Source organism: Rhinoraja longicauda, chromosome 40, assembly GCF_053455715.1.
Source record: "Rhinoraja longicauda isolate Sanriku21f chromosome 40, sRhiLon1.1, whole genome shotgun sequence".
Classification (NCBI taxonomy): Eukaryota; Metazoa; Chordata; class Chondrichthyes; order Rajiformes; family Arhynchobatidae; genus Rhinoraja; species Rhinoraja longicauda.
The window spans coordinates 7,256,175-7,273,003 of record NC_135992.1 but is presented as its reverse complement, the minus strand read 5'-3'; the positions used below and the strand labels follow the sequence as shown (position 1 = coordinate 7,273,003).

At 52.5% G+C, this 16,829-nt stretch overlaps 1 protein-coding gene across 1 annotated transcript in view; it reads left to right on the top strand.

Moving 5' to 3' along the window:
* LOC144611390 (voltage-dependent T-type calcium channel subunit alpha-1I-like) overlaps positions 1-16,829 on the top strand; it is a 382,459-nt gene that overhangs the window by 189,576 nt on the left and 176,054 nt on the right. The window contains exons 3-6 of the mRNA XM_078430461.1: positions 1,228-1,587; positions 4,698-4,790; positions 5,932-6,223; positions 10,235-10,602. Of these exons, the coding sequence (XP_078286587.1) occupies positions 1,228-1,587; positions 4,698-4,790; positions 5,932-6,223; positions 10,235-10,602 (1,113 nt within the window). The remainder of the gene's footprint in view (positions 1-1,227; positions 1,588-4,697; positions 4,791-5,931; positions 6,224-10,234; positions 10,603-16,829) is intronic.

The following is a 16,829-nucleotide window of genomic DNA, read 5'->3' as shown; positions in this document are numbered from 1 at the left end:
GGAGAGAGAGGGGGAGAGAGAGGGGGAGAGAGGGGGGAGAGAGAGAGGGTGGAGAGAGAGGGGGGGAGAGAGAGAGGGGGGAGAGAGAGAGAGGGGGGAGAGAGAGAGAGGGGGGGAGAGAGAGAGGGTGGAGAGAGAGGGGGAGAGAGAGAGGGGGGGAAGAGAGAGGGGGGAGAGAGAGGGGGGAGAGAGAGGGGGGAGAGAAACGGGGGGGGGGGGGGGAGAGAGGGGGGTTAAAATCAGCTGAACACACTCGGCCCCGCTCCCTGAACACACTCCATTAGCCTACACTGTCCGGGCCTACAGAGGCCTGTGGGCCTAATATGGGACAAGGGCAGTTCCGTTCGGGACAAACCAATTTAGCCCAAAGTACAGGATGTCCCAGCTAATACGGGACAGTTGGCAACCCTAGTCTGTGTGGAGTTTGTACAATCTCCCTGTGACTGCGTGGGTTTTCCCCGGGCGCTCTGGTTTCTGTCGACATTCCAAAGATCTGCAGGTTTGTCGGTTAATTGGCTTCTATAAATTGTCCCTAGTGTTTACGATAGAACTAGTGCACTATCAATGGTCAGCGCGGGCTGAAGGGTGGACCGAAGGGCCTGTTTCCACACCGTATATCTAAACCTCCTCTCACACAACTATGAAGCCGATTGTGTAGGCCAAGCTCCCAGCCTTGACACAGGCCCAGCCTCACTACTGTACAGGCCCAGTATCAATACTACACAGGCCCAGCCTCACTACTATACGGGTCCAGTGTCAATACTGCACAGGCCCAGCCTCATTATTATACAGGCCCAGTGTCAATACTACACAGGCCAACCTCACTACGACAGAGGCCCAGTGTTAATACTACACAGGCCCAGCCTCACTACTATACAGGCCCAGTGTCAATACTACACAGGCCCAGCCTCACTACTATACGGGCCCAGTGTCAATACTACACAGGCCCAACCTCACTACGACAGAGGCCCAGTGTTAATACTACACCCCCCCAGCCTCACTACGACAGAGGCCCAGTGTTAATACTACACAGGCCCAGCCTCACTACGACAGAGGCCCCAGCCTCACTACTACACAGGCCGCAGCCTCATTACTATACAGGCCCCACCCGCACCACTTCATGGACCGCAGCCTCTCGGTACAAGTCCCAACCCCCGCTATGAACACAACCAAGCCGGTGACTCCTCCGCGCAGGGCCCCCCCTGTGACCCCCCCCCCACTCCACAGGTAGACAACCCAGGCCTCCTCAGTCTGCTTCTGCTTGCCCTCAGGTACAACGGCCTGGCCCTGCCTCAGTACTACCACCCCGAGAAGGACGACGAGACGCCCTTCATCTGCTCTCTCTCCGGAGACAACGGCATCATGGGGTGCCACGAGATCCCGACCCTGAGGGACAACGGGCACGACTGCTGCCTGGACAAGGACGACTACTACTACTACGCCGCGCTGGGCCAGGAGCTCAACGTCACGGGCGGCTGTGTCAACTGGAACCGCTACTACACTGCCTGCCAGACTGGAGACAAGAACCCACACAAGGGAGCCATTAACTTCGACAACATTGGCTACGCCTGGATTGTGATCTTTCAGGTACCCCTTACCCAGGCCGATCCACACCAGTCCCACCAGGCCCCATATCCCTAGGAAAGAAATCTGCAGATGCTGGTTTAAATCGAAGGTAGACACAGAATGCTGGAGTAACTCAGCGGGTCAGGCAGCATCTCTGGAGAGAAGGAATGGGTGACGTTTCGGGTCGAGACCCTTCTTCTCTGGCCAGAGACAATAGAGCAGAGCAAGATAGACCACTCGACCCTAAAAACCGTAGTGCGTCACGGCGGCCATTTTAGTCGGCAGAAACTTGCAGAAACATTTTAAAAGAAAAATAACAAAAGTCTGTGAATTGGTAGATGAGATATATTCTGCATTTTAATGGTATCATCACACATACTGTTCCCCCAAAACACTGATTACACTGCGAGAGGCAGAGCGAACGGCGGGTTTTGCTTACTAAAATGGCGGACGTTACGCTCCTTTGCGTACTACACTTCAGTATAGGCGATTTCGACGGAGTGGTCCATCTTGTTCCTCTAGTATCTTTGTCCCCTGACCCATTGACCTGATGAACTCACTACATGAGTCTCATTACAACATCCCACTTGTGCGATGTAAACAGCAATAGGCTGCACTTCACTGTGCCACGTTCTCTGTTGTGAAATATAGAAAATAGGCACAGGGTAGGACATTCGGCCCTTCGAGCCAGTACCGCCATTCAATATGATACGGCTGATCATCCAGAACCAGTCCCCCGTTCCTCTCCCACCTCCCCACAAACCACCAATGTTTCTCCACCTTGTCCCGCGTCTACCTGCATCCCCTCCCCCCGCCTCTGGCTTCACCATTCACCCCTTCTCCTCTTCTCCTGACCCACTGGCCTCATGCCCCACCAACTTAGAAACATAAAAACATAGAAAATAGGTGCAGGAGTAGGCCATTCGGCCCTTCGAACCTGCACCGCCATTCAATATGATCATGGCTGATCATCCAGCTCAGTAACCTGTACCTGCCTTCTCTCCATACCCCCTGATCCCTTTAGCAACAAGGGCCACATCTAACTCCCTCTTAAATATAGCCAATGAACTGGCCTCAACTACCTTCTGTGGCAGAGAATTCCACAGACTCACCACTCTGTGTGAAGAAATGTTTTCTCATCTCGGTCCTAAAAGACTTCCCCCTTATCCTTAAGCTGCGACCCCTGGTTCTGGACTTCCCCAACATCGGGAACAATCTTCCCGCATCCAGCCTCTCCAACCCCTTAAGAATTATATATGTTTCTATAAGATCCCCCCATGCTGTAGCTCCAAACTAAACTAAACTAAACTAAACTAAACTAAACCTGAATAGAGTGGATGTGGAGAGGATGTTTCCACCAGTGGGAGAGTCCAGGACCAGAGGGCACAGCCTCATAATTAAAGGACGTTCCTTTAGGAAGGAGATGAGGAAGAATTTCTTTAGTCAGAGGGTGGTGAATCTGTGGGATTCTTTGCCACAGAAGGCTGTGGAGGCCAAGTCATTGGATATTTTTAAGGCAGAGACAGATAGATTCTTGATTAGTACGGGTGTCAGGGGTTATGGGGGGGAAGGCAGGAAAATGGGGTTGGGAGGGAGAGATAGATCAGCCATGACTGAATGGCGGAGTAGACATGATGGGCCGAATGGCCTAAAATTCTGCTCCTGTCACTTACGAACATGGACTAAACTAACCTGCTACAGGGAAATATGTTGTGGGCAATGGGATAGTTCTGCTGGGACCCGCATGGGCTGAATAGCCATATACAATGAATGAATGAATGAATGAATGAATGAATGCTTTACTGTCACACGTAACAAATCACAGTGAAGTTCTTTGCTTGCACAGCCAAGGTATGCAAATAGCCGCCACGTAAAGGGTGCCGACAAAGTTACAAAGTATCCCGTTTCAGGTCCCCCTTAGTTCTCCCCCCCCCCATCTCCCCCACGCTTAGTCCTCCATTGTTCTCCCCTCCCTCACCGCGCCCCCCCAGGCCGAGTCCTCCATTGTTGGTGGAGTGGACTTGATGGGCCGAATGGCCGGATTCTGGTGGTGGGTGTATGGAACAAGCCGCCAGAGTTGAGGCTGGGACTATCCCAACATTTAAGAAACAGATAGACAGGTACATGGATAGGACAGGTTTGGAGGGATATGGACCAAGCGCAGGCTAGGGTAGCTGGGACATGTTGGCCAGTGTGGGCAAGCTGGGCCGAGGGGCTTGTTTCCACACTGTATCACTCTATGACTCTATGATGGGTGACTGCTTCAGGTCGGGACTGCTGCCTGACCCGCTGAGTTACCCAAGTACTGAAGCCGGGTCCTCCATTGTTCTTCTCCCCGTCCTTCACGGTGGCCCCCCAGGCCGGGCCCTCCATTGTCCTTCTCCCCGTCTTTCACGGTGGCCCCCCAGGCCGGGTCCTCCATTGTCCTTCTCCCCCTCCCTCACGGTGGCCCCCCAAGGCTGGGCCCTCCATTGTTCTTCTTCCTCCCCCCCGGCAGCGACGTCCTAACTCCCGCGTGGTCCGTCCTGGTGCGTTGGTCGGCGCCCTCGTCGACCGCCGCGCTGCCGTGAGCAGGCGCCGCGCTGCCGGAGGTCACCGGAGCACCGCGCCGACACCTCTGTTAAAAACAAAAGCCAAAACAAACAGCGGGGAATTTTGAACCAGCGGGGAGTTTAACTGCGTCCGCTCTGGCACCAGGGCTTACGTCCGTGCCCGCGTGTCCCTGGAGAGGGAACGCGCACGCGGTGTCACGGACGCCTTCCGTGAACGCCGGTCGCCGCGCGAGGTCGAACGTATTGTTGACAAAGTTGGCGTAATTTTGATTAGATAACTGTCTTGTTTGTAAACTGCCGGTACAGGCAGCCTTTGATTTGATCGAGTTACTACTTTGTGTCTTTGTTTTAGTTTTGGAATAAAGTATTTGTAATTTTTTTTTTAAAGTGTCTGCTCGCCACCTAAACACTTAGCACTGCAACACTGCCTCTCCGCCATCGCCACCAGGCCCCCCTCCTGCCACCTCCGCTGTGTCGGAATAAGTAAATAGGGAACCCGGGGAGGCCAGGAGATGCTTCTTCTTCTCCGCGAGGCAACGTTGCTTGGAGGTTAAAGTAACTCTCCTCTTCTTTTGACAGGTGATCACGCTGGAAGGTTGGGTGGAGATCATGTATTATGTGATGGATGCACACTCCTTCTACAACTTCATTTACTTCATCTTGCTAATCATAGTAGGTATTGTGGAGGAAAGAAATCCCTCGCGACGCGTGTCTTAGGGTTGCCAACTGTCCCGTATTAGCCGGGACATCCCGTATTTTGGGCTAAATTGGTTTATTCCGTACGGGACCGCCCTTGTCCCGTATTAGGCCCGGGGGGCGCTGTAGGCCTGGACACTGTAGGCCCGGGTGCCGTTGTAGGCCCGGACACTGTAGGCCCGGACACTGTAGGCCCGGACACTGGAGGCCCGGGTGCCGCTGTAGGCCCGGACAGTGTGGGCCCAGAGGCCCGGGCGCTGCCTAACGGAGGTTGCTTAGCAACCCGACTCCCGGCCCGGGCGGACGCCATTGGCAGAGCGGGAGCACGTGGACGCTGGCTGGGTGAGGTCACATGGGGCGCAGGGCGGTGATGTCACCTTTTGTCCCTTATTTGGGAGTGAGGAAGTTGGCAACCCTACTGATGCTGCAGGCCCCTTTCAAAGAGCACTCGACCCGAAACGTAACCCATTCCTTCTCTCCCGAGATGCTGCCTGACCCGCTGAGTTACTCCAGCATTTTGCGGTCTACCCGAGAGTGAATGGGTGATCGCTGGTCGGTGTGGACTCGGTGGGCTGAAGGGCCTGTTTCCACGCTGTATCCCTTAACTAAGCGTTGTGTCCAGTGAGGGTAGACACAAAACGCTGGAGTAACTCAGCGGGTCAGGCAGCATCTCGGGAGAGAAGGAATGGGCGACGTTTCGGGTCGAGACCCTCCTTCAGACTGATGTCAGGGGGGGGCGGGACAAAGGAAGGATATCGGGAGAGAAAGAATGGGCGACGTTTTGGGTCGAGACCCTTCTTCAGGCAGAAGAAGGGTCTCGACCCGAAACGTCGGAGTCTGAAGAAGGGTCTTGACCCGAAACGTCGCCCATTCCTTCTCCCCCGAGATGCTGCCTGACCCGCTGAGTTACTCCAGCATTTTGCGGTCTACCCTAGAGTGAATGGGGGATCTCTGGTTGGCGTGGACTCGGGTGGGCTGAAGGGCCTGTTTCCACGCTGTATCTCTGAATGAAAGGTTGTGCCCAGTGAGCCACTGAGGTACTCCAGCCCCTCATCGTGCGGGCTTGCCGACAGCCAACGGATTGCTCACGGCCCTGCCCCTTGCCCCTCCCCCGCAGGTCGGCTCCTTCTTCATGATCAACCTGTGCCTGGTGGTCATCGCCACCCAGTTCTCCGAGACCAAGCAGCGGGAGCACCAGCTGATGCAGGAGCAGCGCGCCCTCTACTTCTCCTCCAGCACGCTGGCCAGCTTCGCCGAGCCCGGCGACTGCTACGAGGAGATCTTCCAGTACGTCTGCCACATCCTGCGCAAGGCCAAGCGCCGCACGGCCGCGCTGTACGCCAGCCTGCACACCGCCAGCCAAGGCGACCGGCAAACCCACAACCTCAGCCTCTGCCACAACACCTGCGGTAAGGATACACCACTCACCCGGCACCTACCGCCACTGGCGGCACCCACCACCCACCACCCACCACTCACCACCCGGCACCACTGGCGGTACCCACCACCCACAACTCACCGGGCACCCACCACCCACCACTACCCACCACCCGGCACCCACCACCACCCACCACCACCCACCACCCAGCACCCACCACCACTCACCACCCACCACTCACCACCCACCACCCACCACCCGGCACCACTGGCGGTACCCACCACCCACAACTCACCAGGCACCCGCCACCCACCACCCACAACCATCCACCAACCAACAACAACACCCACCACTCACCACCACCCACCCACCACCCAGTACCAACCACCCACCGACCACCAACCACCACCCACCCACCATCACCCAGCACCCACCACCCACCACCCACCACCCATCACATTGAATGGCGGTGCTGTCATCGAAGGGCCGAATGGCCTACTCCTGCACCTATTGCCTATTGTCTATTATCATTTCAAACCGTTTCAAACCGGACACAGTCCCTGCACAGAGTGGTAAATACCAAAGATAATAGAGCAGAACAATTACTAGGTTAATTCCCAGAATGGCGGGACTATCATATGTTGAAAGACTGGAGCGACTAGGCTTGTATACACTGGAATTTAGAAGGATGAGAGGAGATCTTATCGAAACGTATAAGATTATTAAGGGGTTGGACACGTTAGAGGCAGGAAACATGTTCCCAATGTTGGGGGAGTCCAGAACCAGGGGCCACAGTTTAAGAATAAGGGGTAGGCCATTTAGAACTGAGACGAGGAAAAACTTTTTCAGTCAGAGAGTTGTGAATCTGTGGAATTCTCTGCCTCAGAAGGCAGTGGAGGCCAATTCTCTGAATGCATCCAAGAGAGAGCTAGATAGAGCTCTTAAGGATAGCGGAGTCAGGGGGTATGGGGAGAAGGCAGGAACGGGGTACTGATTGAGAATGATCAGCCATGATCACATTGAATGGCGGTGCTGGCTCGAAGGGCCGAATGGCCTCCTCCTGCACCTATTGTCTATTGTCAGACAGAGCAAGATAGACCAATCGACACTAAAAACCGTAGTACGTCACGGCGCCATTTTAGTCGGCATAAACTTGCAGAAACATTTAAAAAGAAAAATAACAAAAATCTGTGAATTGATAGATGAGATATATTCTGCATTTTAATGGTATCATCACACATACTGTTCCCCCCAAAACACTGATTACACTGCGAGAGGCAGAGCGAACGGTGGGTTTTGCTTACTAAAATGGCGGACGATACGCTCCTTTGCGTACTACACTTCAGTGTGGGCGATTTCGACGGAGTGGTCCATCTTGTTCCTCTAGTACCTTTGGTAAATGCTGACGAGGGAAATTGTCCTACTGGTGCTGGCTGTGTGGAGTTTGCATGTTCTCCCTGTGATCGTGTGGGTATCCTCCAGGTGCGCCGGTTCCCTCCCACATTGTTTAAGTAGAGAGGGGAAAGATTTATTGGAATCTGAGGGGCAACTTTTTCACAGAGAGGAAAATGGGGGTATATGGAACGAGCTGCTTTATATGTTTGAGCGGCACGGTGGCGCAGCGGTAGAGTTGCTGCCTTACAGCGAATGCAGCGCCGGAGACCCGGGTTCCATCCCGACTACGGGTGCTGTCTGTACGGAGTTTGTACGTTCTCCCCGTGACCGCGTGGGTTTTCCCCCGAGATCTTCGGTTTCCTCCCACACTCCAAAGACGTACAGGCTTGTAGGTTAATTGGCTGGGCAAATGTAAAAATTGTCCCTGGTGGGTGTAGGATAGTGTTAATGTGCGGGGATCGCTGGTCGGCGCGGGCCCGGTGGGCCGAAGGGCCTGTTTCTGCACTGTTTCTCTAAACTAAACTAAACAAAACTAAATATCCTAAATACATACGAATTGTATGTCCTTTGTAAATTGCCCCTTGCGACTAGGAATTGGATGAAAAAGTGAGATAATGTAGAACTCGTGTGTGAACAGGTGATCGATGATCAGCATAGACTCTGTGGACCAAAGGTCCTGTTTCCATGATGTATCTCTAAACATTTGCGTAGACATTACATCTAACTTAACCATGGATGGAATCCAGGCATCTCTCCAGTTCATTAATTCAGTCCTCCAAGGTCAGTTGAGTCATACAGCAAGGGAGCAGGCCCTTCAGCCCAACTTGCCCATGTCGACCAAGTTGCCCCATCTATTCTAGCCCCACCTGCCTCCAATTGGCCCATATCCCTCTACCTTTTCTTATCCATGTACAGTACCTGTCCAAGTGACGTTTAAATGTTATTACAGTACATGGTTCAGCTACCTCCTCTGGCAGCTCGTTCCATGTACCCACACCCTCTCTGTGAAAAAGTTGCCCCTCAGGTTCCAATAAATCTGTCCCCTCCCTACTTAGGGTCTGGGTCAGAGCATCTCTGAAACGGCAAGGCTTGTGGGGTGCTCCCGGTCAGCAATGGTCAGCACCTACCGACAGTGGTCCGAGGAGGGACAAACCACAAACCGGCGACAGGCAGGGTGTTGGGCGCCCAAGGCTCATCGATGCACGTGGGCAACGAAGGCGATCCCGTCTGGTCTGAACCGACAGAATGTCGACTGCGGCACAAGTCACAGGAAATGTTAATGGTGGTCACGGGAGGAATGTGTCACAATACACAGTGCATCGCACCCTGCTGCGTATGGGGCTGCACACGGAGGACCAACAGCACATTGGGCAGGTGGTCATAATGTTTTGGCTCATCAGGTCATAATGTTTTGGCTGATCGGTGTATACCTCTTAGAAAATCACCCCTTATCCTCCTGCAGTCCAAGGAATGAAGTCCTAGCTTGCCCAACCCCTCCCGGCAGCACAGGCCCTCATGTTTTAGAGTGTAGAGTTTTGGAAGCTGGTCCTTCAGCCCACTGAGTCCACGCCGACCATCGATCGCCCGTTCACAGTAGTTCTATGTTATCCCACTTTCTCTTCCCCTGCCTACACACCAGAAGCAATTTACAGAGTGCCGCTTGCCGCAGGTGCTGGTTTGAATCGAAAATAGACGCGAAAGGCTGTGGTAACTCAGCGGGACAGGGAGCATCTCTGGAGAATTCTGCCCGCCCCGCTGAGTTACTCCGGCATTTTGCGTCGAACATCTTTCCCATAACAGGGTGACCAAAAACTGAGCACGGCACTCCAAATGTGGCCTCACCAACGTCTTGCGCAACGAGTCACAAATGGGCGGTCACGGTGGCGCGACAGTAGAGTCGCTGCCTTACAGCGAATGCAACGCCGGAGACCCGGGTTCGATCCCGATTACGGGTGCTGTCCGTATGGAGTTTGTACGTTCTCCCCGTGACCTGCGTGGGTTTTCTCCGAGATCTTCACTTTCCTCCCACACTCCAAAGACGTGCAGGTGTGTAGGTTAATTGGCTTGGTAAATTAAAAAAATTGTCCCTAGTGGGTGTAGGATAGTGTTAGTGTGCGGGGATCGCTGGTCGGCGCGGACCCGCTGGGCCGAAGGGCCTGTTTCCGCGCTGTATCTCTAAACTAAACTGAACTACAAGTCATCGAATGGAGATCTTATCGAAACGTATAAGATTTTTTAGGGGTTGGACACGTTAGAGGCAGGAAACATGTTCCCAATGTTGGGGGAGTCCAGAACCAGGGGCCACAGTTTAAGAATAAGGGGGAGGCCATTTAGAACGGAGATGAGGAAAAACTTTTTCAGTCAGAGAGTGGTGAATCTGTGGAATTCTCTGCCTCAGAAGGCAGTGGAGGCCAATTCTCTGAATGCATTCAAGAGAGAGCTAGATAGAGCTCTTAAGGATAGCAGAGTCAGGGGGTATGGGGAGAAGGCAGGAACGGGGTACTGATTGAGAATAATCAGCCATGATCACATTGAATGGCGGTGCGTACAGGCTCGAAGGGCCGAATGGCCTCCTCCTGCACCTATTGTCTATTGTCTACGTTGCGCAACTTCCCTCCTATCATCTTCTCTCTCTGTTTAATTTCAGGGCACTACCACATGACAGAGAGTTTGGAGTACACGCCACATGCTATTGTCCAGCCCATAGCCCTGACCTTGACCTCTGACCCCAGCCATTGCCCAGAATGCAACAGCAGCGACCAGGCCCCCCCTAGCAACGCCTTGGATCTGGCGGTAACCGAGGCTGGGGAGATGGAGCCAGCGAGGGAGGGCGCGGAGCCGGAGGCCGGCGGGCGAGGGGGGAAGGAGGAAGAGGAAGAGAACTGGTGCGTTGACCTGTGGACGCTGGTGCGCTGCAAGCTGACGAACATCGTGGAGAGCAAGTACTTCAACCGGGGAATCATGATCGCCATACTGATCAACACCATCAGCATGGGCATCGAGCACCACGAGCAGGTACAAAGTCAACGGTACTGAAGGCGCTGAAGGCAGGACACGAAAAACGCTGGGGTAACTCAGCGGGGACAGGCAGCATCTCTGGAGAGAAGGAACGGGTGACGCTCCTCCAGCCAAAACGTCGCCCCATTCCTTCCCCCCAGTCCCCCGCTGAGTTAGCGCTCCGACTCTTTTTGTGTCTCGTCTCCCGGTCTGAAGCAGCACCTGCAGTTCCCCTTCCCGCACCCGTCCCGCCACGCCGCCGTTCAGCTAAGATCTGAGATGATTTGCCGAAGGTACCGAGCGCCGTTTCGCCAGTGAGGGAGACGGAGATTTGGGAATCAGCTGCAGGTCTGATCGGGAACGGCAGCGACACCTGCGGGAAAAGTACGAGGAAATAGGCGATCGCAAAGTTCGGACGAGCACGGTGCGAACTGATGTGTGGGATGTGTTGAATGGGTGGTTATGGGTAACAAGCGCGGAAACATAGCAGGAAGAAAAAGCAGAATATTGTATATAGACATAAAAAGCTGGAGTAACTCAGCGGGTCAGGCAGCATCTCGGGAGAGAAGGAATGGGTGATTTTTCGGGTGGAGGCCCATCTTCAGACTTGACCCGAAAGGTCTCAGTCTGTAGAAGGATCTTGACCTGAAAGGTCACCTATCCCTATTCTCCAGAGGTGCTGTCTCACCTGCTGAGTTGCTCCAGCTTTTTGTGTCTGTCTTCTGTTTCGACCAGCATCTGCAGTTCCTTCCTGCACGGAATATTGGATCAATGGGACGGAACTCTAGTAGACAAGGGTCTGAATGACCTTATAAACGAAGCATGGGAAGTCAGCATGCAGACCAGGTAATTAGGAAGCCAAATAGAGTGGTCTGAGGAAGGAAGGGTCCCGACCTGAAACGTTGTCTGTCCACGTTCTCCTGGGATGCCAGTTTGTGTTGTGACCTGCTGAGTTACTCCGGCACTTTGTGCCTTTTTAAGGAGGCGCGGTGGCTGTCTTACTGTGAATGCAGCGCCGGAGACCCGGGTTCGATCCCGACTACGGGCGCCGTCTGTACGGAGTTTGTACGTTCTCCCCGTGACCTGCGTGGGTTTTTCTCCGAGATCTTCGGTTTCCTCCCACACTCCAAAGACGTGCAGGTTTGTAGGTTAATTGGCTTCGGTAAATGTAAAAATTGCCCCTAGTGGATGTCGGACAGTGTTAATGTGCGGGGATCGCTGGGCGGCGCGGACCCGCTGGGCCTGTTTCCGCGCTGTATCTCTAAACTAAAATGGAATGCAGGCCATTTACTGCAAAGGCAATGAAGCATAGAAGTTTGAAGGCGTTGATGTAACTGTGCAGAGTGTTGGTGAGACCCCACTTGGACTACTTCCATAGCCTGTTCTCCTTATTAAAGGAGAGAAATGCTTACATTGGAGGCAGTTTCGACATGCCACTAAGTTAATTCCCGGGATGGGAGAATTGTCTGCCGTTGGAAGGCTGAGCAACTAGGGCTTATGTTAAAGAGAATTTGGATGAATGACATGATCTTCACTGCAACTTAGAATCATAGAGTCATTCAGCGTGGAAACAGGCCATTCAACCCAACTTGCCCACACCACCCAACATGTCCCATCTACACCAGTCCCACGTTTAGTTTTTAGTTTAGAGATACAGTGCGGAAACAGGCCCTTTGGCCCACCGAGTCCACGCCGACCAGCGATCCCTGCGCACTGCCATGGTCCTACACCCACTAGGGACAATTTACAATGTTTCCAAGCCAATTAACCTACAAACCTGCACGTCTTTGGAGTGTGGGAGGAAACCGGAGATCCCGGAGAAAACCCACAAAGGTCACGGAGAGAACGTGCAAACTCCGTACAGACAGCACCCGTGGTCAGGATCGAACCCGGGTCTCTGGCGCTATAAGGCAGTGACTCTTTCGCTGCGCCACCGTGCTGCCATCTTTGTATGCTTCTAAAGTTAATGAGGTAGAAGCTGAGGATGTTCAAAGGTCCAAAGGTGTTATTGTCACGTGTACCAACTAAGGTACAGTGATATTCCATTTACCATACAGCCATGCTAAAAAAAGCAACAAGACACACAACTACATAAAGTTTAACATAAACATCCACCATAGCGGACTCCCCACATTACTCACTGTGATGGAAGGCAATAAAGTCCAACCCTCTTCCCTCTTTATTAGACTATAGACAATAGATAATAGACAATAGACAATAGGTGCAGGAGGAGGCCATTCGGCCCTTCGAGCCAGCACCGCCATTCAATGTGATCATGGCTGATCATTCTCAATCAGTACCCCGTTCCTGCCCTCTCCCCATACCCCCTGACTCTGCTATCCTTAAGAGCTCTATCTAGCTCTCTCTTGAATGCATTCAGAGAATTGGCCTCCACTGCCTTCTGAGGCAGAGAATTCCACAGATTCACAACTATCTGACTGAAAAGGTTTTTCCTCATGTCCGTTCTAGATGGCCTACCCCTTATTCTTAAACTGTGGCCCCTTGTTCTGGACTCCCCCAACATTGGGAACATGTTTCCTGCCTCTAACGTGTCCAATCCCTTAATAATCTTATACAACTGCGGTCGGGGCACTCGAACCATCCGCAGTCGGGGCGATCGAAGCTCCCGCAGCCAGCGGTCAAAGCTCCCACGTCGGGGTGATCGAAGCTCCCGCCTTGAGCCGGTCGAAGCTCCTGTGGCCTGGAGCTCCCAAAGTCAGTCTCTAACCAGAGACCGCCAGCTCCACGATGTAAAGTCCGCAGGCTCCCGCGGTAGGAGCTCCCGAAGTCGGTCCCCGGCAGAGGCCGCCAGCTCCACGATGTTAGGCCGCAGTGCGGACGGAGAAATGATTCCCCCAACCCCAACCCCCAATAAAAAAAGCTAGAGAACACGAAAACATATCATATCATCATATCATATATATACAGCCGGAAACAGGCCTTTTCGGCCCACCAAGTCCGTGCCGCCCAGCGATCCCCGTACACTAACACTATCCTACACCCACTAGGGACAATTTTTACATTTACCCAGCCAATTAACCTACATACCTGTACGTCTTTGGAGTGTGGGAGGAAACCGAAGATCTCGGAGAAAACCCACGCAGGTCACGGGGAGAACATACAAACTCCTTACAGTGCAGCACCCGTAGTCAGGATCGAACCTGAGTCTCCGGCGCTGCATTCGCTGTAAAGCAGCAACTCTACCGCTGCGCTACCGTGCCGCCCATACATTTAGCTCATACTAAAAAACAACAAGAAGGAATGGACGAGACAGACCACTGGCGAGGCAGCCATTGCTGGCGCCACCTGGTGTTTTCACTCGGATACGAGCTGCAAACAATGGGATAAAGTTTCCGAATGAGGCAATAATTGTTAAGACAGAGGTGAGGAGAATTGTTTCTCTCAGTGGATCATGTATCTTGGAAATGTTTGAACCCAGAATGTTGTGGAGGCAAGGTTATTGTTTAGTTTAATTTTGTTTGGTTTAATTTATTGTCACATGTGCCGAGGTACAGTGAAAAGTGTTTTTGTTGTTGCGTGCCAGCCAGTCAGTGGAAAGACTGCACATGATTACAATCAAGCCGAACACAGTGTGCAGATACAGGACAATGGGAATAACGTGTGGCACAAGATAAGATCCAGTAAATCCGATTAACGATAGTCCGAGGGTCTCTAATGAGGTCGATGGGATGTCAGGACTGCTCTCTAGTTGGTGAGAGGATGGTTCAGTTGCCTGATAACAGCTGGGAAGAAACTGTCCACAAAATCTGGAGGTGTGTGTTTTCACACGCCTGTATGCTTTCAAACTTCTGTACCTCTTGCCTGATGGGAGAGGGGAGAAGGAGTGGCCGGGGTAAGACTGGTCCTGGATTCTGCTGCTGGCCTTGCCGAGGCAATGTGTACTGTAGATGGTTTCAATGGTTTGTGCAATGGTCCGGGCTGTGTCCTCAATTCTTGCGGTCTTGGATGGAGCTGTTCCCAAAACGCGCTGTGATGCATCCCGTTAAAATGCTTTCTACGGCTCATACATAGAAACGTAGAAAATAGGTGCAGGAGGAGGCCATTCGGCCCTTCGAGCCAGCACCGCCATTCATTGTGATCATGGCTGATCATCCACAATCAGTAACCCGTGCCTGCCTTCTCCCCATATCCCTTGATTCCACTAGCCATGATCACATTGAATGGCGGTGCTGGCTCGAAGGGCCGAATGGCCTACTCCTGCACCTATTGTAATAAAAACAATTTAAAAAGCCCCTAGAGCTCTATCTAACTCTCTTTTACATTCATCCAGTGAATTGGCCTCCACTGCCCTCTGTGGCAGAGAATTCCACAAATTCACAACTCTCTGGGTGAAAAAGTTTTTTTTCTCACCTCAGTTTTAAATGGCCTCCCCTTTATTCTTAGACTGTGTGTGTGGCCCCTGGTTCTGGACTCCCCCAACATTGGGAACACTTTTCCTGCATCTAGCTTGTCCAGTCCTTTTTATAATTCTGTGGAAGTTGGTGAGAGTTAGAAACATAGAAACATGGAAAATAGGTGCAGGAGTAGGCCATTCGGTCCTTCGAGCCAGCGCCGCCATTCAATATGATCATGGCTGATCAGTTGGGGGCAAGCCAAGATTAGATCAGCCATGATCTCGATGAAAGATGGAGTGGACTTTATGGGCTGTTGGGCCTACAATACGTTTGCTCCTGTTTCTTGTCGTCTTACGTTTCCAGAAAGCGCAGGTTCTTAATTGTTAGTCAGCATTGTGAATAGAAAATAGTAAATAGTTAAGTGCGGCACGGTGGCGCAGCGGTAGAGTTGCCGCCTTACAGCGAATGGAGCGCCGGAGACTCAGGTTCGATCCTGACTAGGGACGCTGTCTGTACGGAGTTTGTTCGTTCTCCCCGTGACCGGCGTGGGTTTTCTCTGAGATCTTCGGTTTCCTCCCACACTCCAAAGACGTGCAGGTTTGTAGGTTAATTGGCTTGGTAAATGTAAAAATTGTCCCTAGTGGGCGTAGATGGTGTTAACATGTGCGGGGATCGCTGGTCGGCGCGGACCCGGTGGGCCGAATGGGCCTGTTTCCGCGCTGTATCTCTAAACTAAACTAAACACAGCAATCAATTTCCACACAGCAAGACCCCTCCCAAATAGGGCGCAGGATGTACGGAATTTACACATTCTCCCTGTGACGACAAGGATTTCTTCCGGGTCCTTCTTTTGAAAGACATTTGGACAGGTAGATGGATAGGAAAGGTTGAGAGGGTTATGGGCCAAATGCAGGCAGGTGGGACTAGTGTAGATGGGGCACCTTGGTCGAAGGGCCTGTTTCCGTGCTGCACGGCCCTTCGACTCCGGTTTCCTCCCATACTCCAAAGATGTGCGAGTTTGATTGGAGGTTAATTGGCTTCTGTAAATTGCCCCTAAGATGCAAAACTGGGATAAGGTAGAACTGGTGCCTGGGTGATCGATGGACAGCACGGAGTCAGTGGGCTGAAGGGCCTGTTTCCATGCTGTGTCTCGAAATGAGAAGGTGCATGAAAAACGAGCCCAAATGTACTCCAAAGACGTGCAGGTATGTAGGTTAATTGGCTGGGTAAATGTAAAAATTGTCCCTAGTGGGTGTAGGATAGTGTTAATGTACGGGGATCACTGGGCGGCACGGACTTGGTGGGCCGAAAAGGCCTGTTTCCGGCTGTATATATATGATATGATATGATATGATAAATGTAACATTGTAGGGAGCGGATGAGAATATGTAGGGAGCGGATGAGAAAGTGAGATAACATGGTTGTCATGGGGCTGAAGGGCCTGTTTCCATGCTGATCCTTTTAATCGGTCAACAGCGAGGTTATCTACAGTCATTACCTTGGGAATAATGGATTTCCAGTGTTGTTGGATAAACATTGGACCATGAGAGCTGTGAAGAACTTCCCTGTCTTGGTGTGACCTGTTCCTTCTGACAGGGAAATGTTCAGGAAGGAACTGTAGACGCTGGTTTACACCGAAGATAGACACAAAATGCCCGGGGTAACTTAGCGGGACGGGCAGCATCTCTGGAGAGGAGGGATGGGTGATGTTTCCGGTCAAGACTGAAGAAGGGTCTTGACCCGAAACGTCACCCATTCCTTCTCTCCAGAGATGCTGCCCGTCCCTTCTGCCAGGGGGGTTCTCCAAGCTCTGATGGTCACGTGTTCGAAAAGCGTTGGTCACTGTTACGGCATCTCTTCGATAAAAAGGCAGTTTTACTCTGAGGACAT